This window comes from Mytilus californianus, unplaced genomic scaffold (assembly GCF_021869535.1).
Source record: "Mytilus californianus isolate M0D057914Y unplaced genomic scaffold, xbMytCali1.0.p SCAF_10, whole genome shotgun sequence".
In the NCBI taxonomy this organism is placed as follows: Eukaryota; Metazoa; Mollusca; class Bivalvia; order Mytilida; family Mytilidae; genus Mytilus; species Mytilus californianus.
In genome coordinates this window covers 10,244,417-10,269,908 of record NW_026262582.1, presented here as the reverse complement: position 1 = coordinate 10,269,908, position 25,492 = coordinate 10,244,417, and the positions used below count along the sequence as shown (strand labels likewise).

The 25,492-nt window shown below is 32.1% G+C and overlaps 1 protein-coding gene across 3 annotated transcripts in view; it reads right to left on the bottom strand.

The window, feature by feature from the left end:
• LOC127717590 (uncharacterized) overlaps nucleotides 1-16,663 on the bottom strand; it is a 29,485-nt gene extending 12,822 nt beyond the window's left edge. Inside the window, exons 1-4 of one of the 3 annotated variants that reach the window (XM_052223298.1) lie at nucleotides 16,453-16,663; nucleotides 10,551-10,817; nucleotides 7,371-7,469; nucleotides 1,332-1,560 (exon numbers count right to left, since the gene is read on the bottom strand). In XM_052223298.1, coding sequence (XP_052079258.1) covers nucleotides 1,332-1,560; nucleotides 7,371-7,469; nucleotides 10,551-10,817; nucleotides 16,453-16,495 — 638 coding nt within the window. In that variant the 5' untranslated portion in view covers nucleotides 16,496-16,663. Of the gene's footprint in view, nucleotides 1-1,331; nucleotides 1,561-3,312; nucleotides 3,412-7,370; nucleotides 7,470-10,550; nucleotides 10,818-16,452 lie in introns of all 3 variants that reach the window. The other 2 variants (XM_052223299.1, XM_052223300.1) reach the window with 2 other exon arrangements.
• Between the last annotated feature and the right edge of the window lie 8,829 nt (nucleotides 16,664-25,492).

The window sequence follows — 25,492 nt, the reverse complement described above, 5'->3', positions numbered from 1 at the left end:
CAGAACCATTATTTTGCCTGTAAAATGACGAAACTTGTAAAATAAGTCAACCCTTTCAACATTTTGTAAATCATATTCATAAATCAGCGGGTTGATATAATCTGAACAATCCCCTCCCCCTTTAAGGTCACTTATGATGTCGTTATGACGTCTTGAAAATGTCGAAATTGACATTAATGACCTTAAATGTCCATTTTAGTGTTTGGTCAAAATAGATATAAGCAACAGCCTAACCCAAATAATATTTAATATGCTTTTGCATATTTTGAAAATACATCTTGTAATAAATACCATTGTGTGTAAAGCTGTTGCACATATCTAAATATTAATGACAAGCAGTCACAATGATATTATATGTCAGTTTTTACAGTTTAACAGCAAATGCAAGAAGTTTGATGGTCGGTGGGCTTTATGCTACCACAAAATTGGTCATCTGGTTCAAATAACATAAACGGTACCAATTTTTCTGCACCAGATGGGCATTTCGACAATCAATGTCTCGTCAGAATCCTATTATTTACCTGGAAGACGTAGGGATGCTTAAACTTGTATATCACTATATATCATTGTAGTGAACACATTTCCAAAAAAAAAATAATAATCCGTTTTCCCAGATTTTTAGCTTTACCTGGACCTTAAATCGGAAATAATCTTTACCTTAATGTAATCAAAAAAATAAACACATTTATTATTATTAGTTATATGTCTTCGGGTTTATTCTGTTTTTCGAAATTTTAGGACTTTGTGGAAGGAAAAACCAACTCCTCCAGAAAAAAAACCAAAACAGTTTTATCCGATTTTAATTCTCAAAGTTCGTTTTTGTACTTAAGCTGCACCTTAAACCGGGGGAAAAATTGCAACAAATAGCCTTAGGTTGAGGGAACATGCATAAATTTTGACAAAAACATATCATTTAGTTTACCTCTTAAAGTATGAAGAACCATTGGAGCCAAAATATGTATTGTTGGTAAAGACCATAATATTACGGCCTCCGCATGGTAAGGGCAAATGTACATGGGATCTTCTTAGGTGTCATTGATCATAACTGCTATTTGATTTTTTTTGTTCGGATCCTGTATTAATGAAAAAGTCTTTTGGAATATCTTATACTGCTTAAAATCTGATATGCCGATTCCGGAATCACACATTTGCACCGCACACTGTTATTTGTACTATTAATATTGTGTTTGTCAATTGGTCGCTATCTCATTTACGTTTATCGATATTGGCATCTATGTTTATATGTATTTTCAGACATGATCAATCATTTAATGAAAAAAAAAACATATATGATATTCATCATATTCTAAACAACAGCAAAATACCCTTACTGTTTAGGTTTGTTAGAAATTGATATAAATGGAATGAGCTGTTTTGTGATTCTCGGTTGAGTTCCTTTCGTTGTAGTTACAGTATCGTAAGTCATATCTGATTTGTCCGGGAAGACATGTAACTGTATTGATGACTCTGTAATATTTTCCTCCCCAGGACTATCATGTATCATCTCTTGATGTGCTTGAAATTCATATTGTTCTATCAACCTGTCCCCTTTTTTTCGTTCTGTAAAATAGTAGTGAATGGTTATACAGTAAAGTTATAAACCGAATTTTATAAATCGTAAGAATCATTTCGTCGACAATTTAATTTGTTTTCAAAAATACGTGATATGGGAGGTGGATAATATACCAGCGTAATGTGTAAATTAAGATATGTATATCTCATACACAAAAGATAGGGACAACTGCTGAGAAAAAGGAATTTACAATTGGAAAGTTGGTCATAGTTGGAAATTGCCAATTTGTGCTAATATAAAATAAAGTAATTTATAAAATAGATACAAAAACAAAAATCTGCTATGATTACCATTGAATAATATTTTGTATTTTCTTTTTTTTTTTATAATATCAATATTATTCTTATTTAATAATTTCTATATTTCTTTTTGTAACACGTTTTTTTTTTGCAGTTGCCGCACTGAAATGCATTCTAAAATACGTATGTGCATTTTGTTCGTAGATTAACATGCCTGATAGAGTTTAGCAGACACCAAATGAAAATATTTTGAATAAAATAATAGCAATTTGTCTAATTAAGTATGATGACGTAACTGAAACCCCTATTGTACCTTGAATTTACATTATCATTTGTACAGATAATCATGTTTTTTTTCAAACGATAACGGTAAAACATTTTTTCTCAAGCAGATTGGAATTAAAATTAGGTTCTTTGATTCTTTTTAACATGTTAAATTAGTACTATTTAACTTTTTCGTGTGATATAAGTTCTGTAATAACAATATTACAAGGTAAAATGAATATTTTTAAATGTACCCTTTTGTATGTTCAAATTATATTCCCCGAATCCTGACTTCATTATTAGTCAACTTTCGTTCATTGAAATCTAAAACGTCGATACAGACACTAAAATAAAGAACGAGTTGAGAAATGATATCTCATTTACATAAACTCTTTTTTCTTCTTTTCTTCTAAAATCAAGTTTATTGCACTATATGCTGTTATAAAAATACCATGTCTACAGCATTTTACAGAGTACCCCTGTTAAGTTAGTTTTGCTGAACAAACAGGGAGGTTGTTTAGTAAATGATAAACAATTGTTAGATTTATATTCTATGTCTACGACAGATTTCTATAGAATTTATTTCCCGGAAAAATTACATTCATGGACCAATTTGACACTGTATATGTTAGTTTACCTGGCCATGACCCTGTTGATCAACGATCACACCATGTAGGCAAATTGACAAAGCTATTTTCATTGTAAGTATATGTACTTGGGTGTGAATTGAAGTGTTAACATGATTTTTGTTAATATTAATTATAAGTTTAAAGGAAATTAGCTGTTAAGATAAGTAGGATTTAAAATTTTATCATCGAACATGATCATGACAAAGCCAAAGTCAACAATACGTGGTCAATGGATCAATAAGAGTGGATAAGCCATAGTAAATTAATCCACATATATTTGCCCTACAAATGTAACATAATAACATAAATGCATAAAATAATGATTATATATACAGGCTTCTTTATTTTCATTATCATTTCTGCATAACTCTTAATCTCTTTTTGCCTTAACCGTTTGAAAGGTGTGTTCAAACATTGATAAAATACAATTCTTCAGGTTTATTTTCTAGAAATTGCTCAATATATGTCAAAGGTAGTCTCTTTGGCGATTAAAATTACATCTACACAACAGTAGCAAATTATAAAGACGAGTTTCAAAAAATGAGTTCAATTTGTAACTGTTGATGAATCACATTATTATGTGTTTAATATTTTCATTTGACCATACCTGTTGATTCTGCAAATATGCCCAATTGTCTTATTTGCAAAATATCGTGGTCAGAATTATACAGTACACATTGAAGAAAACCAAAATCACCATCAAGTTCTGGAATATAAACTAACTATGTATTATCTAAATTAAGTAGAAATAAAAAAAAAACTCACCCTTTCAGGGTTTACTAAATAAACCACACAGTTAAAAAATATATAAATCATTAAACAGCATAAACTACAGACAGAAATACACGTTTACATATTCAAGCACATAATCCTTTAAAACCACATGAACGTTTGCTTTGATCATTTTCATAAAAATAAACTCAAAGCCAAAGCGCCAACGGAAAATATATACTACTTCAATTATGTTTCGTACAAGTATTTACAGCAACGAAAGAGCTTGATATGGTACCGACAAATTACCGTTTAAAGAATGATATCTGTAAATTCGAGTGTACTCCTTAAAAAATATTCAAAAGATATTTTATTATCTTATTTTGACGCAAACAGAGTTAAAATGTGGAAAAAAGGATTATGTACAGGACGATGTACTCCTGCAGTGTATTTGTTTTTTCTTAACATGTCAATGTTCTACAATTAATGCTCCCTTCACTCAATTCTCTTCAACTTCGTTATTTGTGGTGGCTATTTAACTTTTGATATTCGAGCGTCACTGATGAGTCTCTTTTAGACGAAACGCGCGTCTGGCGTACAAAATTTCAATCCTGGTATATATGATTAGTTAAATGACATGCACGGATGTTTCTCACGAGTCCTTACGATTTCACCACTTTTACGACCGATTTAAGAGTTGCTACGAGTTTCAACGAAACGGCAAAATTCCATGATTTGTTTTGTCACGGACAACTACGAGCAACTTACCGTCATTTTACGAGCTTTTACTAATTGTTACGAGTATATTACGGAATGCTACTTTTCCTCGTAGCTTTTGTGTGTAAGTTACGACCTGTTTACGTGTTGTTACGAATAGCAAGTTGAGAGTATTTACGAGTGCTAACGTTTTTTTGCCGAAAAATAGATAAATCCTGCAAATCTCAATATATCATCATTCGACAAATGACATCAAGAGAAACACCATATGAAAGAAACAGATTGCAGTTATATCAACAATTTTACAATTCCTCATTCAGTTAGCCTAAATCGTAAATAATACGTAAAGTATACGTTTCTATTCCTAAAGTAACTACAATTTGAGTACTTGTAATATATCGTTTAAATCCGCAAAACTATCGTAACACGACCCGAATGAAATAGTAAACAACATGTAAAAAGTAAAATAACAAAAATACCGAACTCCGAGGAAAATTCAAAACGGAAAGTCTCTAATTAAATGGCAAAATCAAAAGCTCAAACACATCATACGAATGGATAATATCTGTCATATATCTGACTTGTTACAGGCATATTCTTGTGTAGAAAATGGTGGATTAAACCTGGTTTTATAGCTAACTAAACCTCTCACTTGTATGACAGTCGCATAAAATTCCATTATATTGACAACGTTGTGTGAACAAAACAAACAGACATAATTGTTTAAAATGACAAAAATAGGGGCACAGCAGTCAACATTGTGATATAATCTTAATCACCATAACAACAAACAAATATGTCAACAAAGAAAAACAAGAAACTAGAAAAAAAAAAACAAACACAAGAATATAAAAATTTACCATAGCACAATAACATAATGACGGCATGTATAAGTACCAAGCCACGTCAAATGAATAAGCACGTGTAATAATCCTTTTATTATCTGCAAACAAATCGTACGCTTACCATAACAAATCGTTAAATAAAAGGTTATGCGAAATGTTCGAATTCTAGCGAGCAGTTATGGATGGCTACGTTTTGTTGCAACGATTTAATTACGGTTTATTACGAGCTATTTACGGGAAAATCAATCCATCGCCAATCGTGAAAAAATTTTTGACATGTCTAAAAATTTGCCTCCCCTTCTACGGTTCCTTAAGAGTTTCAGCGAGTTGTTGAGAGTTGCAACGAGTTATCTATGGATACCACCGAGGTATTCACGGATGCTTATGAATGACTACAAGTTGGAGATCGATCCGTGTACGTGAAGGGAAATTGATATAAATGGAATGAGCTGTTTTGTGATTCTCGGTTGAGTTCCTTTCGTTGTAGTTACAGTATCGTAAGTCATATCTGATTTGTCCGGGAAGACATGTAACTGTATTGATGACTCTGTAATATTTTCCTCCCCAGGACTATCATGTATCATCTCTTGATGTGCTTGAAATTCATATTGTTCTATCAACCTGTCCCCTTTTTTTCGTTCTGTAAAATAGTAGTGAATGGTTATACAGTAAAGTTATAAACCGAATTTTATAAATCGTAAGAATCATTTCGTCGACAATTTAATTTGTTTTCAAAAATACGTGATATGGGAGGTGGATAATATACCAGCGTAATGTGTAAATTAAGATATGTATATCTCATACACAAAAGATAGGGACAACTGCTGAGAAAAAGGAATTTACAATTGGAAAGTTGGTCATAGTTGGAAATTGCCAATTTGTGCTAATATAAAATAAAGTAATTTATAAAATAGATACAAAAACAAAAATCTGCTATGATTACCATTGAATAATATTTTGTATTTTCTTTTTTTTTTTATAATATCAATATTATTCTTATTTAATAATTTCTATATTTCTTTTTGTAACACGTTTTTTTTTTGCAGTTGCCGCACTGAAATGCATTCTAAAATACGTATGTGCATTTTGTTCGTAGATTAACATGCCTGATAGAGTTTAGCAGACACCAAATGAAAATATTTTGAATAAAATAATAGCAATTTGTCTAATTAAGTATGATGACGTAACTGAAACCCCTATTGTACCTTGAATTTACATTATCATTTGTACAGATAATCATGTTTTTTTTCAAACGATAACGGTAAAACATTTTTTCTCAAGCAGATTGGAATTAAAATTAGGTTCTTTGATTCTTTTTAACATGTTAAATTAGTACTATTTAACTTTTTCGTGTGATATAAGTTCTGTAATAACAATATTACAAGGTAAAATGAATATTTTTAAATGTACCCTTTTGTATGTTCAAATTATATTCCCCGAATCCTGACTTCATTATTAGTCAACTTTCGTTCATTGAAATCTAAAACGTCGATACAGACACTAAAATAAAGAACGAGTTGAGAAATGATATCTCATTTACATAAACTCTTTTTTCTTCTTTTCTTCTAAAATCAAGTTTATTGCACTATATGCTGTTATAAAAATACCATGTCTACAGCATTTTACAGAGTACCCCTGTTAAGTTAGTTTTGCTGAACAAACAGGGAGGTTGTTTAGTAAATGATAAACAATTGTTAGATTTATATTCTATGTCTACGACAGATTTCTATAGAATTTATTTCCCGGAAAAATTACATTCATGGACCAATTTGACACTGTATATGTTAGTTTACCTGGCCATGACCCTGTTGATCAACGATCACACCATGTAGGCAAATTGACAAAGCTATTTTCATTGTAAGTATATGTACTTGGGTGTGAATTGAAGTGTTAACATGATTTTTGTTAATATTAATTATAAGTTTAAAGGAAATTAGCTGTTAAGATAAGTAGGATTTAAAATTTTATCATCGAACATGATCATGACAAAGCCAAAGTCAACAATACGTGGTCAATGGATCAATAAGAGTGGATAAGCCATAGTAAATTAATCCACATATATTTGCCCTACAAATGTAACATAATAACATAAATGCATAAAATAATGATTATATATACAGGCTTCTTTATTTTCATTATCATTTCTGCATAACTCTTAATCTCTTTTTGCCTTAACCGTTTGAAAGGTGTGTTCAAACATTGATAAAATACAATTCTTCAGGTTTATTTTCTAGAAATTGCTCAATATATGTCAAAGGTAGTCTCTTTGGCGATTAAAATTACATCTACACAACAGTAGCAAATTATAAAGACGAGTTTCAAAAAATGAGTTCAATTTGTAACTGTTGATGAATCACATTATTATGTGTTTAATATTTTCATTTGACCATACCTGTTGATTCTGCAAATATGCCCAATTGTCTTATTTGCAAAATATCGTGGTCAGAATTATACAGTACACATTGAAGAAAACCAAAATCACCATCAAGTTCTGGAATATAAACTAACTATGTATTATCTAAATTAAGTAGAAATAAAAAAAAAACTCACCCTTTCAGGGTTTACTAAATAAACCACACAGTTAAAAAATATATAAATCATTAAACAGCATAAACTACAGACAGAAATACACGTTTACATATTCAAGCACATAATCCTTTAAAACCACATGAACGTTTGCTTTGATCATTTTCATAAAAATAAACTCAAAGCCAAAGCGCCAACGGAAAATATATACTACTTCAATTATGTTTCGTACAAGTATTTACAGCAACGAAAGAGCTTGATATGGTACCGACAAATTACCGTTTAAAGAATGATATCTGTAAATTCGAGTGTACTCCTTAAAAAATATTCAAAAGATATTTTATTATCTTATTTTGACGCAAACAGAGCTAAAATGTGGAAAAAAGGATTATGTACAGGACGATGTACTCCTGCAGTGTATTTGTTTTTTCTTAACATGTCAATGTTCTACAATTAATGCTCCCTTCACTCAATTCTCTTCAACTTCGTTATTTGTGGTGGCTATTTAACTTTTGATATTCGAGCGTCACTGATGAGTCTCTTTTAGACGAAACGCGCGTCTGGCGTACAAAATTTCAATCCTGGTATATATGATTAGTTAAATGACATGCACGGATGTTTCTCACGAGTCCTTACGATTTCACCACTTTTACGACCGATTTAAGAGTTGCTACGAGTTTCAACGAAACGGCAAAATTCCATGATTTGTTTTGTCACGGACAACTACGAGCAACTTACCGTCATTTTACGAGCTTTTACTAATTGTTACGAGTATATTACGGAATGCTACTTTTCCTCGTAGCTTTTGTGTGTAAGTTACGACCTGTTTACGTGTTGTTACGAATAGCAAGTTGAGAGTATTTACGAGTGCTAACGTTTTTTTGCCGAAAAATAGATAAATCCTGCAAATCTCAATATATCATCATTCGACAAATGACATCAAGAGAAACACCATATGAAAGAAACAGATTGCAGTTATATCAACAATTTTACAATTCCTCATTCAGTTAGCCTAAATCGTAAATAATACGTAAAGTATACGTTTCTATTCCTAAAGTAACTACAATTTGAGTACTTGTAATATATCGTTTAAATCCGCAAAACTATCGTAACACGACCCGAATGAAATAGTAAACAACATGTAAAAAGTAAAATAACAAAAATACCGAACTCCGAGGAAAATTCAAAACGGAAAGTCTCTAATTAAATGGCAAAATCAAAAGCTCAAACACATCATACGAATGGATAATATATGTCATATATCTGACTTGTTACAGGCATATTCTTGTGTAGAAAATGGTGGATTAAACCTGGTTTTATAGCTAACTAAACCTCTCACTTGTATGACAGTCGCATAAAATTCCATTATATTGACAACGTTGTGTGAACAAAACAAACAGACATAATTGTTTAAAATGACAAAAATAGGGGCACAGCAGTCAACATTGTGATATAATCTTAATCACCATAACAACAAACAAATATGTCAACAAAGAAAAACAAGAAACTAGAAAAAAAAAAACAAACACAAGAATATAAAAATTTACCATAGCACAATAACATAATGACGGCATGTATAAGTACCAAGCCACGTCAAATGAATAAGCACGTGTAATAATCCTTTTATTATCTGCAAACAAATCGTACGCTTACCATAACAAATCGTTAAATAAAAGGTTATGCGAAATGTTCGAATTCTAGCGAGCAGTTATGGATGGCTACGTTTTGTTGCAACGATTTAATTACGGTTTATTACGAGCTATTTACGGGAAAATCAATCCATCGCCAATCGTGAAAAAATTTTTGACATGTCTAAAAATTTGCCTCCCCTTCTACGGTTCCTTAAGAGTTTCAGCGAGTTGTTGAGAGTTGCAACGAGTTATCTATGGATACCACCGAGGTATTCACGGATGCTTATGAATGACTACAAGTTGGAGATCGATCCGTGTACGTGAAGGGGGCAAACATATAAAATTTCATTAAGTAGTCAGAAACCAATATTTCGTAAAATTTAAATGCTACGCAACTCTGTTTGGAATGTCACTGACTTCTCACTGGTATTATATGAATCAAATATTTTACATACACAGTATTTATAAATAAAATGTTAATAATTTCTTGTACAACACAACTGATCAAGTAGAGTGCACATATCACATGTTTTTCATACTCTTTGTTGAAGGCCGTACTTTGACCTATAATGGTTTACTTTTACAAATTGTGACTTGGATGGAGAGTTGTCTCATTGGCACTCGTACCACATCTTCTTATATCTATCTTTACTTTACATTATTCTTGGTTAATATGGGGATAAACATATGTCATTGGACATGCGTGTATTCATACCATACAAGTCAACATAATAAAGTAAGGGATTTATGTTTGAGTTGTTTAAATCGAATTGTGATCTGGTGTGTAATTGTACAACAAAATATTCCAAGAAAATAAAACATCGGTATATTGTCCAAAGCGTGGTCTTATAAATGATTATGCTGAAAAGAATAGTATTCAGTTGTAAGGTAGATAAAGTGTAGTTGTTGAAGAATAAGCGAAGGCATTCAATAGGTAACCACACAGTTCTTACGTTATTTGAAATAAGACGTATAAAGTATATGTACAGCAAAATCATGTCGTTAATTCGTATTCTTCTTGTAATATATTCCTGTGATGTGTGTTTTAACTATACGCTCAGAACGTATTGTTCTTCATTTTGATAGGAGTATATCCTTTTTTTTATTATTAATTTCCTATGTTATATTGCATATTCAATCAATAACGCTATGTTTGTATATTTTTAACTAAGTTATACTAACAAATTGCTACTTTGAAATGTTTCTTCGGATAGTAATTTGTGATTCTTGTTGAGCGATTTGACCAAATTGAACCAGAGGGAAAACGTTTTGTTTAGTTTTGAAAGACCAACTGTGTATTAAAGGTTAAGAACAGTCAATGACAAACTATACAATATCTGTATCAGTGAGTTCAGTTTTATCAAGTGCATGTTGGAATTATGTGTCTTGAATTTTAACACAAAAATAAGGTTTACCTTGAAGAAATTTAAGATGAAATTGAACACCACTTCTGGAACTCTGTATATCCACACTGTAATTTGTTTCTAGTTCATTTGGTACATTTGCTAGTGTTGACAGTACTTCTCGTTTACTGTTCATAGAAATGCGCTCCCATTTTATATGATTTCGCAGCAGGTAATTTGCATCTTGATTAATTTCGCAAATAAATTTCGGTTTTTGTCCCTTCGTAAAAACCACTTGAATAAACTTGTATTCATTTTCTTTGCAGACAGTATACAACACTATCAAAATAAAAAAAAATATGGATGAAAATATGTGTAAATTGTTAGAGTTTTAAGATTTTCAACAAAGTCGGTTACGATTAACCTATCTCGTAAAGTTATTAGAAGGATTTATTTCATCGTTGTAAAAGATCGGGCGTTATAGCAATTTTAATGTATTATTCATACTAACTCTAGTGGATTTGCACTGATTGTTTATTTTGAACATAAAACAAATTGTCTATTATTACTGCAAAAGGAAAACGAATCCTTTGTTAAAGAACTTTCCGTTTTGAATTTTCCTTGACGTTCGCTATTTTTGTTATCTCACTTTTTACCACCGGGATCAAAGGGATTGTATTACTAATTTTCCGTTTGCATTTCAAAGAAAAAAGACTTGAACGATTAGTTGGATAAGACTTTAAATTGCCTATTAAGTGATATAAATGAAGACTTGATTTTTCACAAAAAAACGACCACATAAGTTCCATTTATATATATCAGAAATATACTTGGCTTTAGGTAATTCTATATTTTTCATGTCGGGGCCTTTAAAGATATGCAGTGTAAACCATCGCCACAACTTCTGTTGAAAGTAAAATGAGGAGAAAAACCTTTCATCATGTTCATAGGAAATAATGTGTAAGCATCAAAGTAAAATTGCTGAAGCTTATCGATTAATTTAAAACAAAAAGAATTACACACATTAAAGAAAAAATTAATCAATAATATTTTGTATGCCGGACTAGCGTTTCGTCTTCAAGACTAATCCTTGATGCTCGAATAAAAATGTAAATGGCATATAAAGTACGACTTTGAATAGAATTCAGGACTAACAATCAGAAAGATTTTGACTGATATGTCTACGGTAATATATTCCTAAGGGTAAAAAATCACTTTTCAACAAGACAGTATTATAAGGAACGCAATGTTCAAAGATATAAGTTTAGTGATATTCAAGGTTAACAACAAAAGCGTAACCCTTTTCTATAAGATATCATGTTCCCCATAATATTTAGAGAATTAAGGAAAAAACTATATTAAAGCAAAGAAAAGAAAAAAAAAACAATTAGTCTGTTCATTTGTAAAGATGGAAATCCTTAATAACCAAAGCAGCACCATGGAAAGACTAAACAAAAATGAAGTAGATTATGCCTTCAAACTTTGTTGGTTCAATTACATTTGATGAATATTATGCAGAAGAAACGTACGTTAGGTGTACTAAATGACAATGTATGCATTAATTTCTATGATGACCCAACAAGATTGAAATGTTCTCAAAGATAAACATCGTCAAGGTAAAATAAACGTCAAAGAATTCTTTCAGAAAAATAATGATAAAAATATTAATATTTTCGAAATACAAAATTAATATTATAATAGGGGATGATTACTTTAAAATCAACAGATAAAATACGATCATTTGTAATCAATATGACTTATTTCTTTGTACATGTTGTAAGACAACTTTGAAACTACTTGACAATACAAATAGCGACCCCATATCACTAATCCTATTCAAAAGAAAAAGTTTAACATATTACTGTATGTAATTAATATTTCTCTGTATAAGGTCACTCAGCATAGTATTTTGATATATACTGTGCATTTAAACACAATTCATTTTAATTGAAGATCAATCTTGCAATAAGAATAACAAAACAATAGGGGTGGAATAGTCTTCACTTTTGTGCTGACGTGACATTTCAATTCATGAGGTATTTTTTTTCTAAATGTACTTTTCATTAAGGATGTACTTAGGTGAGGTTTAGGAATTTTTGTCAGATGTTCGGACTCCTTGGTTTTTTTCCTACGATACAGGGTAAAATAGTTTTCCCCATAACACCCATTTTTCTTTTCACATAGGACTTCAATAGCTCCTAAAAGGTCATTTACCAATATTTAAGCAAATTCTTGATTTCTTTTCTTTCGATTTGAGACCTAATCAATACCAATGCAATAATAAGGTAAAGGTCCGAACCAGTCTTTTACCGACAGTTTTTAAATATTAAATACCTCGAAAAGGAGCTCCATAACTGATTAATATTGTTAGCTGTTTTTGTTCCTTAACTATTGCTCTTTTGACTTCTAGTATCAATTGTGAGTTCTAGATTCTTTTAATTTCACCTAAGTACAACCTAAATTGTTAATAATTAAAACGATAATGTTTTCTATTCCAGCCATTACCGCATTTGTTTTTCAATCTTCATTTTTTATTGTTTTTCGAACTGTTTTGACTGTTGCAGCACTGTTTGGGTATTATGAAGATGAAACTTGCGTTCGGTCTAATTCAAATGTCAACACCTTTTTACACGGAGGAACACGTTTATTACAAATCAAGCTTCATTTTACTTATTATAATTTCCCTCTGATTCCCATAATGTTATGATATATTTTATCTTTATAGTTCAAGTGTTCTCCTCCCCCCACCCCCCTCTCCCCCAAGTGCACGCATAAAGCCCATTTTTCTTATTTCACATACAGACCAGTCGCTGAAAGAGTCCATATTTATTTTGTATTTAATTAATTTGTTCTTTGTTCTTTTAAAGTATCATCTTTAGTGAAAGTAAAAGTATCAACATTACATTACAATGATATTACAGAAGTGGTTTACATTTGCTAGTTATGTTGACAGGTTAAGCTATGCATCTGAATCTCTTTATATTGATTTTAAACTTTGATTTCAAACAGAAAAGTAAAATAAAAGTTACTTACCATTAAATACAAAATAAAAGCATATTACACTCAAAACCCCCATGTTCAATCGTCACCGAACTCAATGTACACTTTAGGATTGGAATACTATTGTCCAAATGTATGACAAAGACATTATTTTTAAAATTAAATCTAGAAGCCTCAATTCCAATTTGTGTCGTTGCCAAATACCAAGACAAGCCGGGCTTAGTATATTATATTAAACAAAACGAAAAGTTAAAACGACTTAATCAGAGTAAAAAAAGGATCATACATGTTCAGCGTCCGGAGCACATGTGGCAGCGATTATAGTATCTTTCTTGTGTTTTACTTTGTATTTTTGTGGCTTAACTAGTTATCTATTTCAGCAAACTATTTCAATCAACTATGAAAATATCTAATTTGATTTAAAATTGTTAAATAATTTGATAAAAATTTCCAGAATTCATTACGCTATAGCTTTCAGTATTCCAAATTTAGTCCCCGCTATGGTCTGTTGTATAATTGAATATTGAAGCATATGAATATCCAGTATTAAACCACATGCAGTGCAGGTACATGTATGCCGTTTCAACATACTTTTGGTTAGTATAGCGAGCAGATTTGACATTTGCTGCAATTTGGATAAAACTTCATTGGACAGTTCGTTTGATTTGTCTGAGCTTATAATTTAGTCATTTGATCAGGGACTTTCCGTTTTGAATTTTCCTTGAAGTTCGGTATTTTTGTTACTTTACTTTCTTTTTTGTTTGTGTACAATATTTTCTATTGGCTTTGTTATGCTATTTTCACCGCGGTTTTTATAGTGAGACACATATTATTTGGAGCTTTCTTTTGTTAATTTGTACCAAGAGTGCCTGATTATGATTTTGGACCTCTTTGGAAATTGTTTAAAAGTAAGCTTTAAACATTTTGTAAAGTATTGCTATTTTCGATAATTTATTTTAAAATAAGTTGATCTTAAACTTTGTACTTGTTTGGCTTTCTAAATATTTTGATCTGAGCGTCACTGATGAGTCTTATCTAGACGAAACGCGCGTCTGGCGTTTTAAATTATAAGCATGGTATCTTTGATAACTATTTGGTTAAAATTTCTCACATTTGCGTAACAGAATGGTAATATATTCCTGGGGTAGAATTTCCTGAGTATGTCGGACAATTCAATTATTTTCAACAAGACAGTATTATAAGGAACGCAATGTTCAAAGATAAAAGTTTAGTGATATTCAAGGTTAACAACAAAAGCGTAACACCTTTCTATTAGATATCATGTTCCCCATAATATTTAGAGAATTAAGGAAAAAACTATATTAAAACAAAGAAAAGAAAAAAATTCAACTAGTCTGTTCATTTTTAAAAATGGAAATACTTAATAATCAAAGCAGCACCATGGAAAGACTAAACAAAAATGAAGTAGATTCTGCCTTCAAACTGTGTTGGTTCAATTACATTTGATGAATATTATGCAGACGAAACGTACGTTAGGTGTACTAAATGACAATGTATGCATTAATTTCTATGATGACCCAACAAGATTGAAATGTTCCCAAAGATAAACATCGTCAAGGTAAAATAAACGTCAAAGAATTCTTTCAGAAAAATAATGATAAAAATATTCATATTTTCGAAATACCAAATTTATATTATAATAGGGGATGATTACTTTAAAATCAACAGATAAAATACGATCATTTGTAATCAATATGACTTATTTCTTTGTACATGTTGTAAGACAACTTTAAAACTACTTGACAATACAAATAGCGACCCATATCACTAATCCTATTCAAAAGAAAAAGTTTAACATATTACTGTCTGTAATTAATTTTTCTCTGTATAAGGTCACTCAGCATAATATTTGGATATATACTGTGCATTTAAACACAATTTATTTTAAATGAATAATAAGAATAACAAAACAGTAGGGGTGGAATAGTCTTCACTTTTGTGCTGACGTGACATTTCAATTCAAAAGGTTTATTTTTTAAATTTACTGTTCATTAAGGATGTACTAAGGTGAGGTTTAGGAATTTTTGTCAGATGTTCGGACTCCTTGGTTTTTTTCCTACGAATTAGGGTAAAATAGTTTTCCCCATAACACCCATTTTTCTTTTCACAGAGGACTTCAATAGCTCATACAAGATCATTTACCAATATTGAAGCAGATTCTACATTTCTTTTCTTTCGATTTGAGACCTAAATAATACCAATGCAAAAATAAGGTAAAGGTCCGAATCAGCCTTTTCCCGACAGTTTTGAAATATTAAATATCTCGAAAAGGAGCTCCATAACTTATTAGTATTGTTAGCTTATTTTGTTCCTTAACTAATGTGATTTTGATTTATAGTATCAATTGTGAATTCTAGATTCTTTTAATTTCACCTATGTACATCCTTAATTGTTAATAATTGAAACGATAATGTTTTCTATCCCAGCCATTACCGCATTTGTTTTCCAATCTTCATTTTTATTTGGTTTTCTAAAAGAGGGACGAAAGATACCAGAGGGACAGTCAAACTCATAGATCGAAAACAAACTGACAAAGCCATGGCCAAAAATAAAAAGACAAATAGACAAATAGTAGTACATATACTAACTGTTTTGACTGTTGCAGCACTGTTGGGTTTAATGAAGATGAAACGTGCGTCCGGTCTTATTCAAATGTCAACACTTTTTTACACGGAGGAACACGTTTATTATAAATCGAACTTCATTTTACTTCTTATAATTTCCCTCTGATTCCTATAATGTTATGATATATTTTATCTTTATAGTTCAAGTGTTCTCCTCCCCCCCCCCCCCCCCCCCCCCCCCCCCCCCCCTCTCCCCAAAGTGCTCGCATAAAGCCCATTTTTCTTATTTCACATACAGACCAGTCGCTGAAAGAGTCCATATTAATTTGGTATTTATATTGATTTTAAACTTTGATTTCAAACAGAAAAGTAAAATAAAAGTTACTTACCATTAAATACAAAATAAAAGCACATTACACTCAAAACCCCCATGTTCAATCGTCACCGAACTCAAAGTACACTTTAGGATTGGAATAATATTGTCCAAATGTATGACAAAGACATTATTTTTAAAATTAAATCTAGAAGTCTCAATTCCAATTTGTGTCCAAATACCAAGACAAGCCGGGCTTAGTATATTTAACAAAAACTATTACAATATATCATTTTACCATACCATGGCGCGCGGAAGTAGTCAAGGAGACAGTATTATTTTTTTCAGGGGTTGACAGGATACGTGTAATCGTTTTTAGTTTCAACTTCAATGTTCTTATGCAAGAAAATTTTATAAACAATGATTTTATATATGTTTTTATTTGGTTTTCACTTTACATAGGGCTTTATCTCTGATCTTATTTCAGTGTGCACTATTCTTATTCTACGTATTTCACCTTTATCGATATTAGGAAAATCTGTTTGGTCGATTGCATATACCATTTTATTTTAGGGGTGTTCAGATTCAATGTCGAGTTTATGTATATTATTTAGCGTTGTCTGCGAGAAACAAATAATTTCTCTGATAAAGTATCTAAATTCAAATCCAATATAAATATAGTTAACATATATATTTTATTGAACTGTGTAAATTGATCGGAATGCCAATGCTAACATACACCTACAATTCTTTTTTAGTGTATTCCGTTTAACACATGACATTTGCGCGGGAACTTCTTCCATTGACATCGTAAAGACGTAATATAATTGAATTTGGGGATTATTGTAATCATGGTAATGTGAAGTAACAGTAATTGACATTTGGATGTAATGTGATATTATTTATTTCTTCTATAGTACATAATTTGACGTCAGGTTTGTACACATTAAGACAGTGGCGGATCCAGGGGACAGGGGATTCCGGAGGTTGAAACCCTCTTTTTTTTATTGACGATCAATGCATTTTAATGGGGATATTTAGTTGGAACTGACCCTTTATCCTGGGTAAGGTTTCTCTTTTTAAAAATAGCTGTATCCGACCCTGCTAGTCTAGTCAGAACCGAATAGCCCGGATAACATTCTTCCCCTAGGTCCGTTCGTCAAGATTACATGGTCGCCCTAGGTTCGTTCGCCCTGATAGTCCGTTCGCCCTATTTTATTTTAAATATATGTATATATGTTACATTCATGAACGGGAGGGGGAGGAGGGGAAAGGTTTTCATCTGTCTCTGGTCATATAATTTATTTAGGATATATGTATATGTTTCATTTATGAACGGGAAAAGGGGGGAAGGGAAGGTCTTCGTCTGTCTCTGGTCATATGAATTCGTACTACATGCTATGCTATGCTTTGCATGCTTTTTCAGTGGAAAATATAACGTCACTGCATTCTTAATAGTACATAAACCCAAGAGACGAGTGTAACGTGCAACCGGACAGGACGTTTTAATATGTTTATGATGAATACCAGTTTCCTGGGATTTGAAGAGCAATGCAAAATTTCTAAAGTCAATTAAATACTATATTAAGTGAATTTCAACACCTATCAACTTAACCCGTACCTGGCAAATCAAAACTGTTTAAAACCCTTTCAGTCTGATATTCGTTCAAACCAAATGTTTGGAAATAGGCTGAAACATTAATGTATGGAACCTATTAAAACAAATGTATGGAAACTATTTGAAGTGGTATGAAACTTTATTTAAATAAATGTCTATATTACTGTCGGAACAACAGGTTAGCACAAAGGTATGGTTTAACAGCAAACACTTAATTTAATAGTGAGAGATGTGTAACGTAAAACCCTAGCACCAGCCCTGTTTGGAAATTTGTACCGAACCAACTGTTTCAGCCTTTCTATATCCTGTCCGCAGGTTTCAAACACTTTACTATTTAACTAATCCTGCTTTAACTCTTCACTCTCCTGCTTCCCTGATCTTCTTCCTTCAACGTCTTCGGTACAAATGACAACTTTAATGACAATGGAAACTATTAACGACCTGGACTGGCTTTACAGCCCAGTGGCGGATCCAGAAATTTTCATAAGTGGGGGCCCACTGACTGCCTTAGAGGGAACCCGCTCCGGTCATGCTTTAGTGATTCTTTATATAATCAACCAAATTTTTCCCAGAAAAGGGGGGGCCTGGGCCCCCTCTAAATCCGCCTCTGCAGCCCTTGCAAGGTCGGTACCAACTTTAAATGTATAGCTACTACGAACACAGACCTCGAAGAGAGCACCCTTTCAACAACTGTACAGGTAAAGCGTCTAATAGCAACCAAGGATAAAGGGATGATTTTGTATGCTGTTTTCAATAATAAAAAGATCAGTATTATCTATAATTTATATAGAAATATTATTACATATATAAACTTTAAATTTGTTACATGAGGTTAATACAATAATGTATTGTATGTCTGTATCAACCAACAAATAAAACTGATTTGCTGTTTACACTACAACTGTCTAATAAACCTTTGTGTATGTATATTTAATCTCATTTCTGACCATTCAACTGATAAAATCAACGGAATCTGTGTAAATGTCGTGAATTCTATATGTCTTTCACCTTAAAAGGCTTTATAAAAATCGCTAAAGAGGATTTTATATACATTATCCTCGTCTTATGAGTTTTTGTTATATTAAGAATGCATTATGCCGTCACGATTTCCATTGAAAATGCATGCATAGTACGAAAACACATGACAAAAGTAAACATGATCTGACCATATATTTTAGGGATTGTTTACATTCCTAGTCTAGTTATTAAGTAACATAATGTACAATTAAGGTATGTTACTTAGTGTTTTTTTGCAAAAAAACAACTTTATTTATTGATAAACTTCCTTAATAAAGAAACATTATATAAAGTAAACATGTTCTTTACATTTTGCTGTGTGAAATTGGCCTAAATATGAAGGACAGTACAGCCCTATAAATGGTATATCCCATTTTACACATGAAATGTACGCAGGAAAGACCCACTTGGTTGTATCACCTTTGCGACAATTAATTCGTCTCTGCATTGTAATTTACTGACCATGCTGACTGTCTTTTAATTTGATATCCTATCATAGAACATTATCAGCATTTGATGTTGGGTTTGTCCACAATTTGGAATCTATATATTACAGAGATACTGTTCCCAGATGGACTTCAATCTGAATTATTATTGTCAATATTGAAAATAAGTTGATCCATCCTTTAGAAAAGTTGTTTTGAATATAATGAATCCCCCGTCCTCTACACCGCGCACCTCTCTTAGTTAAAAAGGCTACATTTTCTTTTTTTCCTTTTTCCGAACAGCAAATTAAGGGATATTCCTCATTGGGCTGGGGGGGGGGGGGATTCCCAACCTGTTGTTTAAATTAATTATAAATCAGGCCATTGATTTTCTCATTTGAATTGTTGTTTACTTTTCCAGTAGGGACTGTTGACAGCCAACAAGGGTTTTCCTCTTTTGAAGGCTGTATTTGCTTTTGTCATTTGAATTTCAGTGGATAGTTGTCTCATTGGTAATCATACCAAACATTCTGATTTTTATACATGTATTGATTGCAGACCTGAAAAAGATGTACAAAGTTACATATGCTGCTAACTTCAAACAACCTACTACAAATGATTTACCATAAAACAGTTGAGCCGAACTATATATATTTGATCTCATTTGTGTCTTTGTACCACTACCAATCAACAGAACAAATGCAAATAATTATGATGTCTTGAAAGGTTTTTGTATTAATCTTATCAATATAAACTGTATCACAATAAAAACGTGTTGGGCTCTGTTAAAGCTTTTTAAAGTCATTTTTTAGTAGCAACAAATAAAAGAACTATGTCAATTGGACATGCTTTGATACTATATATGCCCTTGAATTTTTACTTGATAACATTTTTGTTCGCTTTGGAGATTCCGTATATCGTCAAGTTATCGGAATTCCAATGGGGACTAACTGTGCACCACTTATTGCGGACCTGTTTTTGTATTGTTATGAGTTACAATTTATGACTAAAATCAGCATGACCCATCGAAACAACATCTGATACAAACATTTAACAATACTTTTAGATATTTGGATGATATATTGGCTCTCAATAATGACGACTTCAGTATGTATACTAAAGAAATTTATCCTGTTGAACTTACTTTAAATAAAGCTAATACTAACAATGACCACTGTCCTTTCCTCGATCTTGATATCTATATCATTAACGGGAAGCTTAATAAAAAAAATTATGATAAAAGAGATGATTTTGCATTTCCTATCGTTAATTATCCATTTTTAGATGATGACGTTCCCTTGTCACCATCTTATGGTGTTTATATATCTCAACTTGTACGATTCGCTCGTGTATGTAACAACGTTTTAGATTTTAGCGAGAAAAATTTATGTATTACTGAAAAATTATTACACCAGGGTTTTCGATACCATAAACTAGTCAAAACATTTACTAAATTTTATCATCGGTATAAGAACATCATTCGTAAATATAACTCAACATGCAGATATCGTATACGTTCGGGTATTTCACATCCAATCGTTTATGATAATATCCTTTACAAAGCACAAAAATGTCAATATTCACCTCAAAAGCTAACAAAACCTTTAAACAGACTTATTAAGAAGGGATATAGTTACGATACTGTTGTCAGGTCATTAAAGATTGCATATTTTGGCTTTAATATTAATTCACTTATAGGGTCTTTGCATCGGAATTAAACACATTTATTCTAAAACCAGTTGTTGGCATGACACGGGTTATGTTCTTCTCATATATTTTATGACGGTATAATACAAAACCCCTAACAGGAGGGATTGTGCCTGATATTCATATGATGAAGACATAATATTTTAATCAGTTTGATTGAGGTCTGGAGCTGGCATGTCAGTAACTGCTAGTAGTCTGTTGTTATTTATGTATTATTGTCATTTTGTTTATTTTCTTTTGTTTCCTATTCTGACATCGGACTTGGACTTCTCGTATACTGAGTTTTACTGTACGTACTGTTGTGCGTTTGTTTTTTCTATATTGGCTAGAGGTATAGGGGGAGGGTTGAGATCTCAAAAAACATGTTTAACCCAGCCGCATTTTTGCGCCTGTCCCAAGTCAGGAGCCTCTGGTCTTTGTTGGTCTTGTATCATTTTTAATTTTAGTTTCCTGTGTATAACTTGGAGTTTAGTATGACGTCCATTATCACTGAACTAGTATACATATTTGTTTAGGGGCCAGCTGAAGGTCGCCATTGGGTGCGGGAGTTACTCGCTGCATTGAAGACCCATTGGTGGCCTTCTGCTGTTGTCTGCTCTATGGTCGGGTTGTTGTCTCTTTGACACATTCCCCATTTCCATTCTCAATTTTATTTTTATACAGTATGGGGTTTTCTCATTTTTGAAGGCCTTATGATTGCCTAATTAATTGAGAACTTTGGCGAATATTTTATTATATGAATAAATCCCACGTCAATTTTACATGTACTACAATCAGACAAAGCCAAACTGAATGTTAAGTTGCGGTCACACCTTAACGAATAGCTCGAAGGGACACCAAACGGATGAAAAAAAGGTTTTCCGTTGACAAAATGTGTATCCATTGGGAGTCCGTTGGTGTACTGACCATATAAAGCGGACGCGTAACCAATGGCTAATGGACACACGCAGGATATGTAACGTACGAGAAACCGAAACATGCTGGACAGAACGGATGTCGAACGTACATCCAACGGACAAGTACCGCATAAAACTGACACCTAACGGACGCGAACCGGATAAAACGGGTGAACAAGATAAGCGGAAAATTAAAGGCGGCAATAGTAATACTTGTAATTCACATAAACGTGACTTTAAAATAATTAAAAAGTTTCTGTGTAACTGGTTTTAGTTTATAGTCTAGAAGGTTTATATTTGCAACATTTAAGTTCAGTCTGGGCTAAATAAGAGCTGCTTGATAGTGAAGACGTGCTCTTACTCAACAATCCATCATGAATAATAAACATTTATAACATTCAAGAAATCTGACAAACTAATAATTGGTATTTCTAACGCGAATATTTCAATTGACATTTATTCGTTTTACATTCGGTACGTATTCGTTTTATCTGTTATCCTTCCGTTCATGTCCGTTTCACATCCGTTCATCATCCGTTTTATCCGTTATACGTCCGTTAGTGAATTGATCTACCGGACCTGCAACGGATACAAAACGGAAAGGAAACGAACGAGATCCGTTAAAAAGGGACAACTACCTCACGTTAAACTGACACTTCATCCGTTGGACGTCCCTTCAAAGTTTTGAACATGCTCAAAATTTTCCACCGGACAGAACGGACGTCGACGGATAAAACGGAAGCTGAACAGATATGAACGGACGTCTAACGGATATGAACGGATTGAAAAAAAGTTATCCGTTCGGCGTCCGTTCGCGTTATCCGGTAAGGTGTGACCGGGGCTTAATTGAAAGACATCTAGAGGTTAATATACATGTACAGTATAACAAAAGACAAAATGTTAAAAAAATAGTGAATTATTGAAAAGAATTGTACTAATAAAAGTATGTAGTTACATGTATTTGCAAAGTTTAAAATGTAACATTTCAAAATTTTGAGTTTTAGGTTCCACCTACCATTTAAGAAAACTGATTTCATTGGGCTTGTCTGTAAAAAGGATGTCAATTAGAGAAGCCAATATTTTTGGGCATTGATTTGAAAACATCAAATAGCTGTCCATTAGCATAATTAGAGGGGTATTTAATTGGTGGTAGATTAGGAATCTCATTTCATTTGGACATTAGAGAGGGAGGTCAACCTGAGTCTTATATTATTGATTTAGTTTTGATGGTAAATAGCTATAGACACTGATAAGTGACAGTCTAATAACATTTTATAGTTTTGAATGTTTGTTTTTCAGTTTACTATGATTAGGTGGAGGTATGATCTTATTTTAAACAGAGGGGTACTCAGCCTATATCAATTTGTGCATGAAGCAATTTAGGTACCCAATGATTTTACCACAACTATGTGAAAGTTTTAACCGGTGTTCCCCATTTATATCGTACATGTACAATGTATACTGAAAATATGATATAGAATTTAAGGTTGGTTTTTTTTTCAGGACTACAGATCCATCCATGTACATGTAGTATGACATTTTTGTGAGAAGTGAATATTCATGAAGGACCTGTAGTACAAAGTAAATCACTGGATTGAGCTCTTTGTCTAAGTGTATTATTTAAGTGCTTTGCTTTGAGCTCAGTTTATTGTTATGCAATTATTCTTTGTGAAATAAAGATTTGAAAAACAACTCTAATCTGCACAAGGAATTGTAGAAGTATCCATTCTATGTAAGTAATAATGGGGAGAAACATATTAAAGCATTTTATTTACGTTTGAACCAAAAATGTTGTGTCCAGAAGCAAAATAAAAAAAAACACAAATTACCAAACAATACTTCTCGTGCTACTAGCAATATCATTAACCATGTTAACATGAATATGATGCTAGGTGATTTTGTTACCCTTTTTTAAACTTATGCACTGCCTGCTGATAACACAGTCCTGAATAGATGTAAATGTCATTAAGTATTGTAAAAAAAGGACCAAATTCATAGGGCCTATCTTCCCTTATTGATTTCTAAAATTATATTTCATTGTTCAACATCTATCATTCATTTGTCAATTTGTCAAATTGTGTGAATTAACAGTAAATGTTTTTAACTGGCACTTTCATACCACAACAAAACTAGCTTAATACTGTACTGGCTTCACAAATATTTGTATTCATATAACAATAAAATCGTGGAACAAGAATATTTTTGCAATACCTTTTCATTTTAAATTCTATAACTTTTTAGATAAATAGAACATATTACGACAATTAAATATCTTCTAATCTGAGAAACATTTAAACGAAATATTTTACTGATGGTACTGGGAAGATTCACCACAAAGAAACATAAATATAACCATACAAATAGTACATGCATGCATGTTCTCCACTACCATCTCCCATATAAAAAATCGCATCATGAAGAACTGAACTTTGTGTTCCCCTCCTAGCTTCAAATGTATCCAAAATCATACATTCAAAGGTGTAGAACATATTTTATCATAATCATTTGGTAATCAATGCAATTAGTGTCTCCATGACAGTCTTGAACATTACAACAAAGTATTGAATAAACGATACTGCTAACGTTAAGTGTTCGGCTCAGTAAAGCTGTCATTGTGCAACACAGTTTAATATATATTATAGAACTCTATATGTCAACATGAAACACTGTCAAACATTCATACATACTATCCACACTGATCTGTGTCCACACTTGTACCAGTATTACAAAATGTTACTTATATGGATAGAGGTTCTTATAATCATCGGCCATGTTGGATCTTCTCCATTCGGTCCTGTCTATCCAATTACTGCAGCCGTTTTTCATAACAAATATTCTAATGTCGAATGGAATGAAACTCTCGACCGATTTAAGAATGTAGGTGGGGATACCATTATTTTCCGAGCACCTGCTTTGAAAGTTCGGACAAAATCTAGCCTTGACAACGACCTGGATTATGCTTCGTGTGGGTCTTCGTTGGGAGAGTCTAGTTGTTACGACACTGCTACAAAAGATTTGACAGAAAAAGGACTAAACGTAACTACCGTTGTAACCTACAGTAACGACGAAAACTACGACACGTCCATTCTCAGTTGTCCTGAATATGACAAGCGCCTGAACAGTGCGACTAACAAACTATATTACAGAATAGTTCTACCTGTACTTCCAATAAGGTACGCATTGCTCATTTAACATAAAATCTCTATCTTATTTCCAGGTTTTCAATAGAAAAACAATTAAAAAATATATCTTACTATGATCTTATTTCAAAGATTGCAGTAGAAGCTTAAGAATATATTTCAAAAATATATCTATCGTATTTCCAGGTAAGCAAGAGAAGAATATTCTAAACATATCTATCTATCTATCTATCTATCCATATGATACTAGGAGAGCTTAAAAGCAGTATCATATGCTTTAGAATATAGTAATTAAATATGCCAAATATCAAAA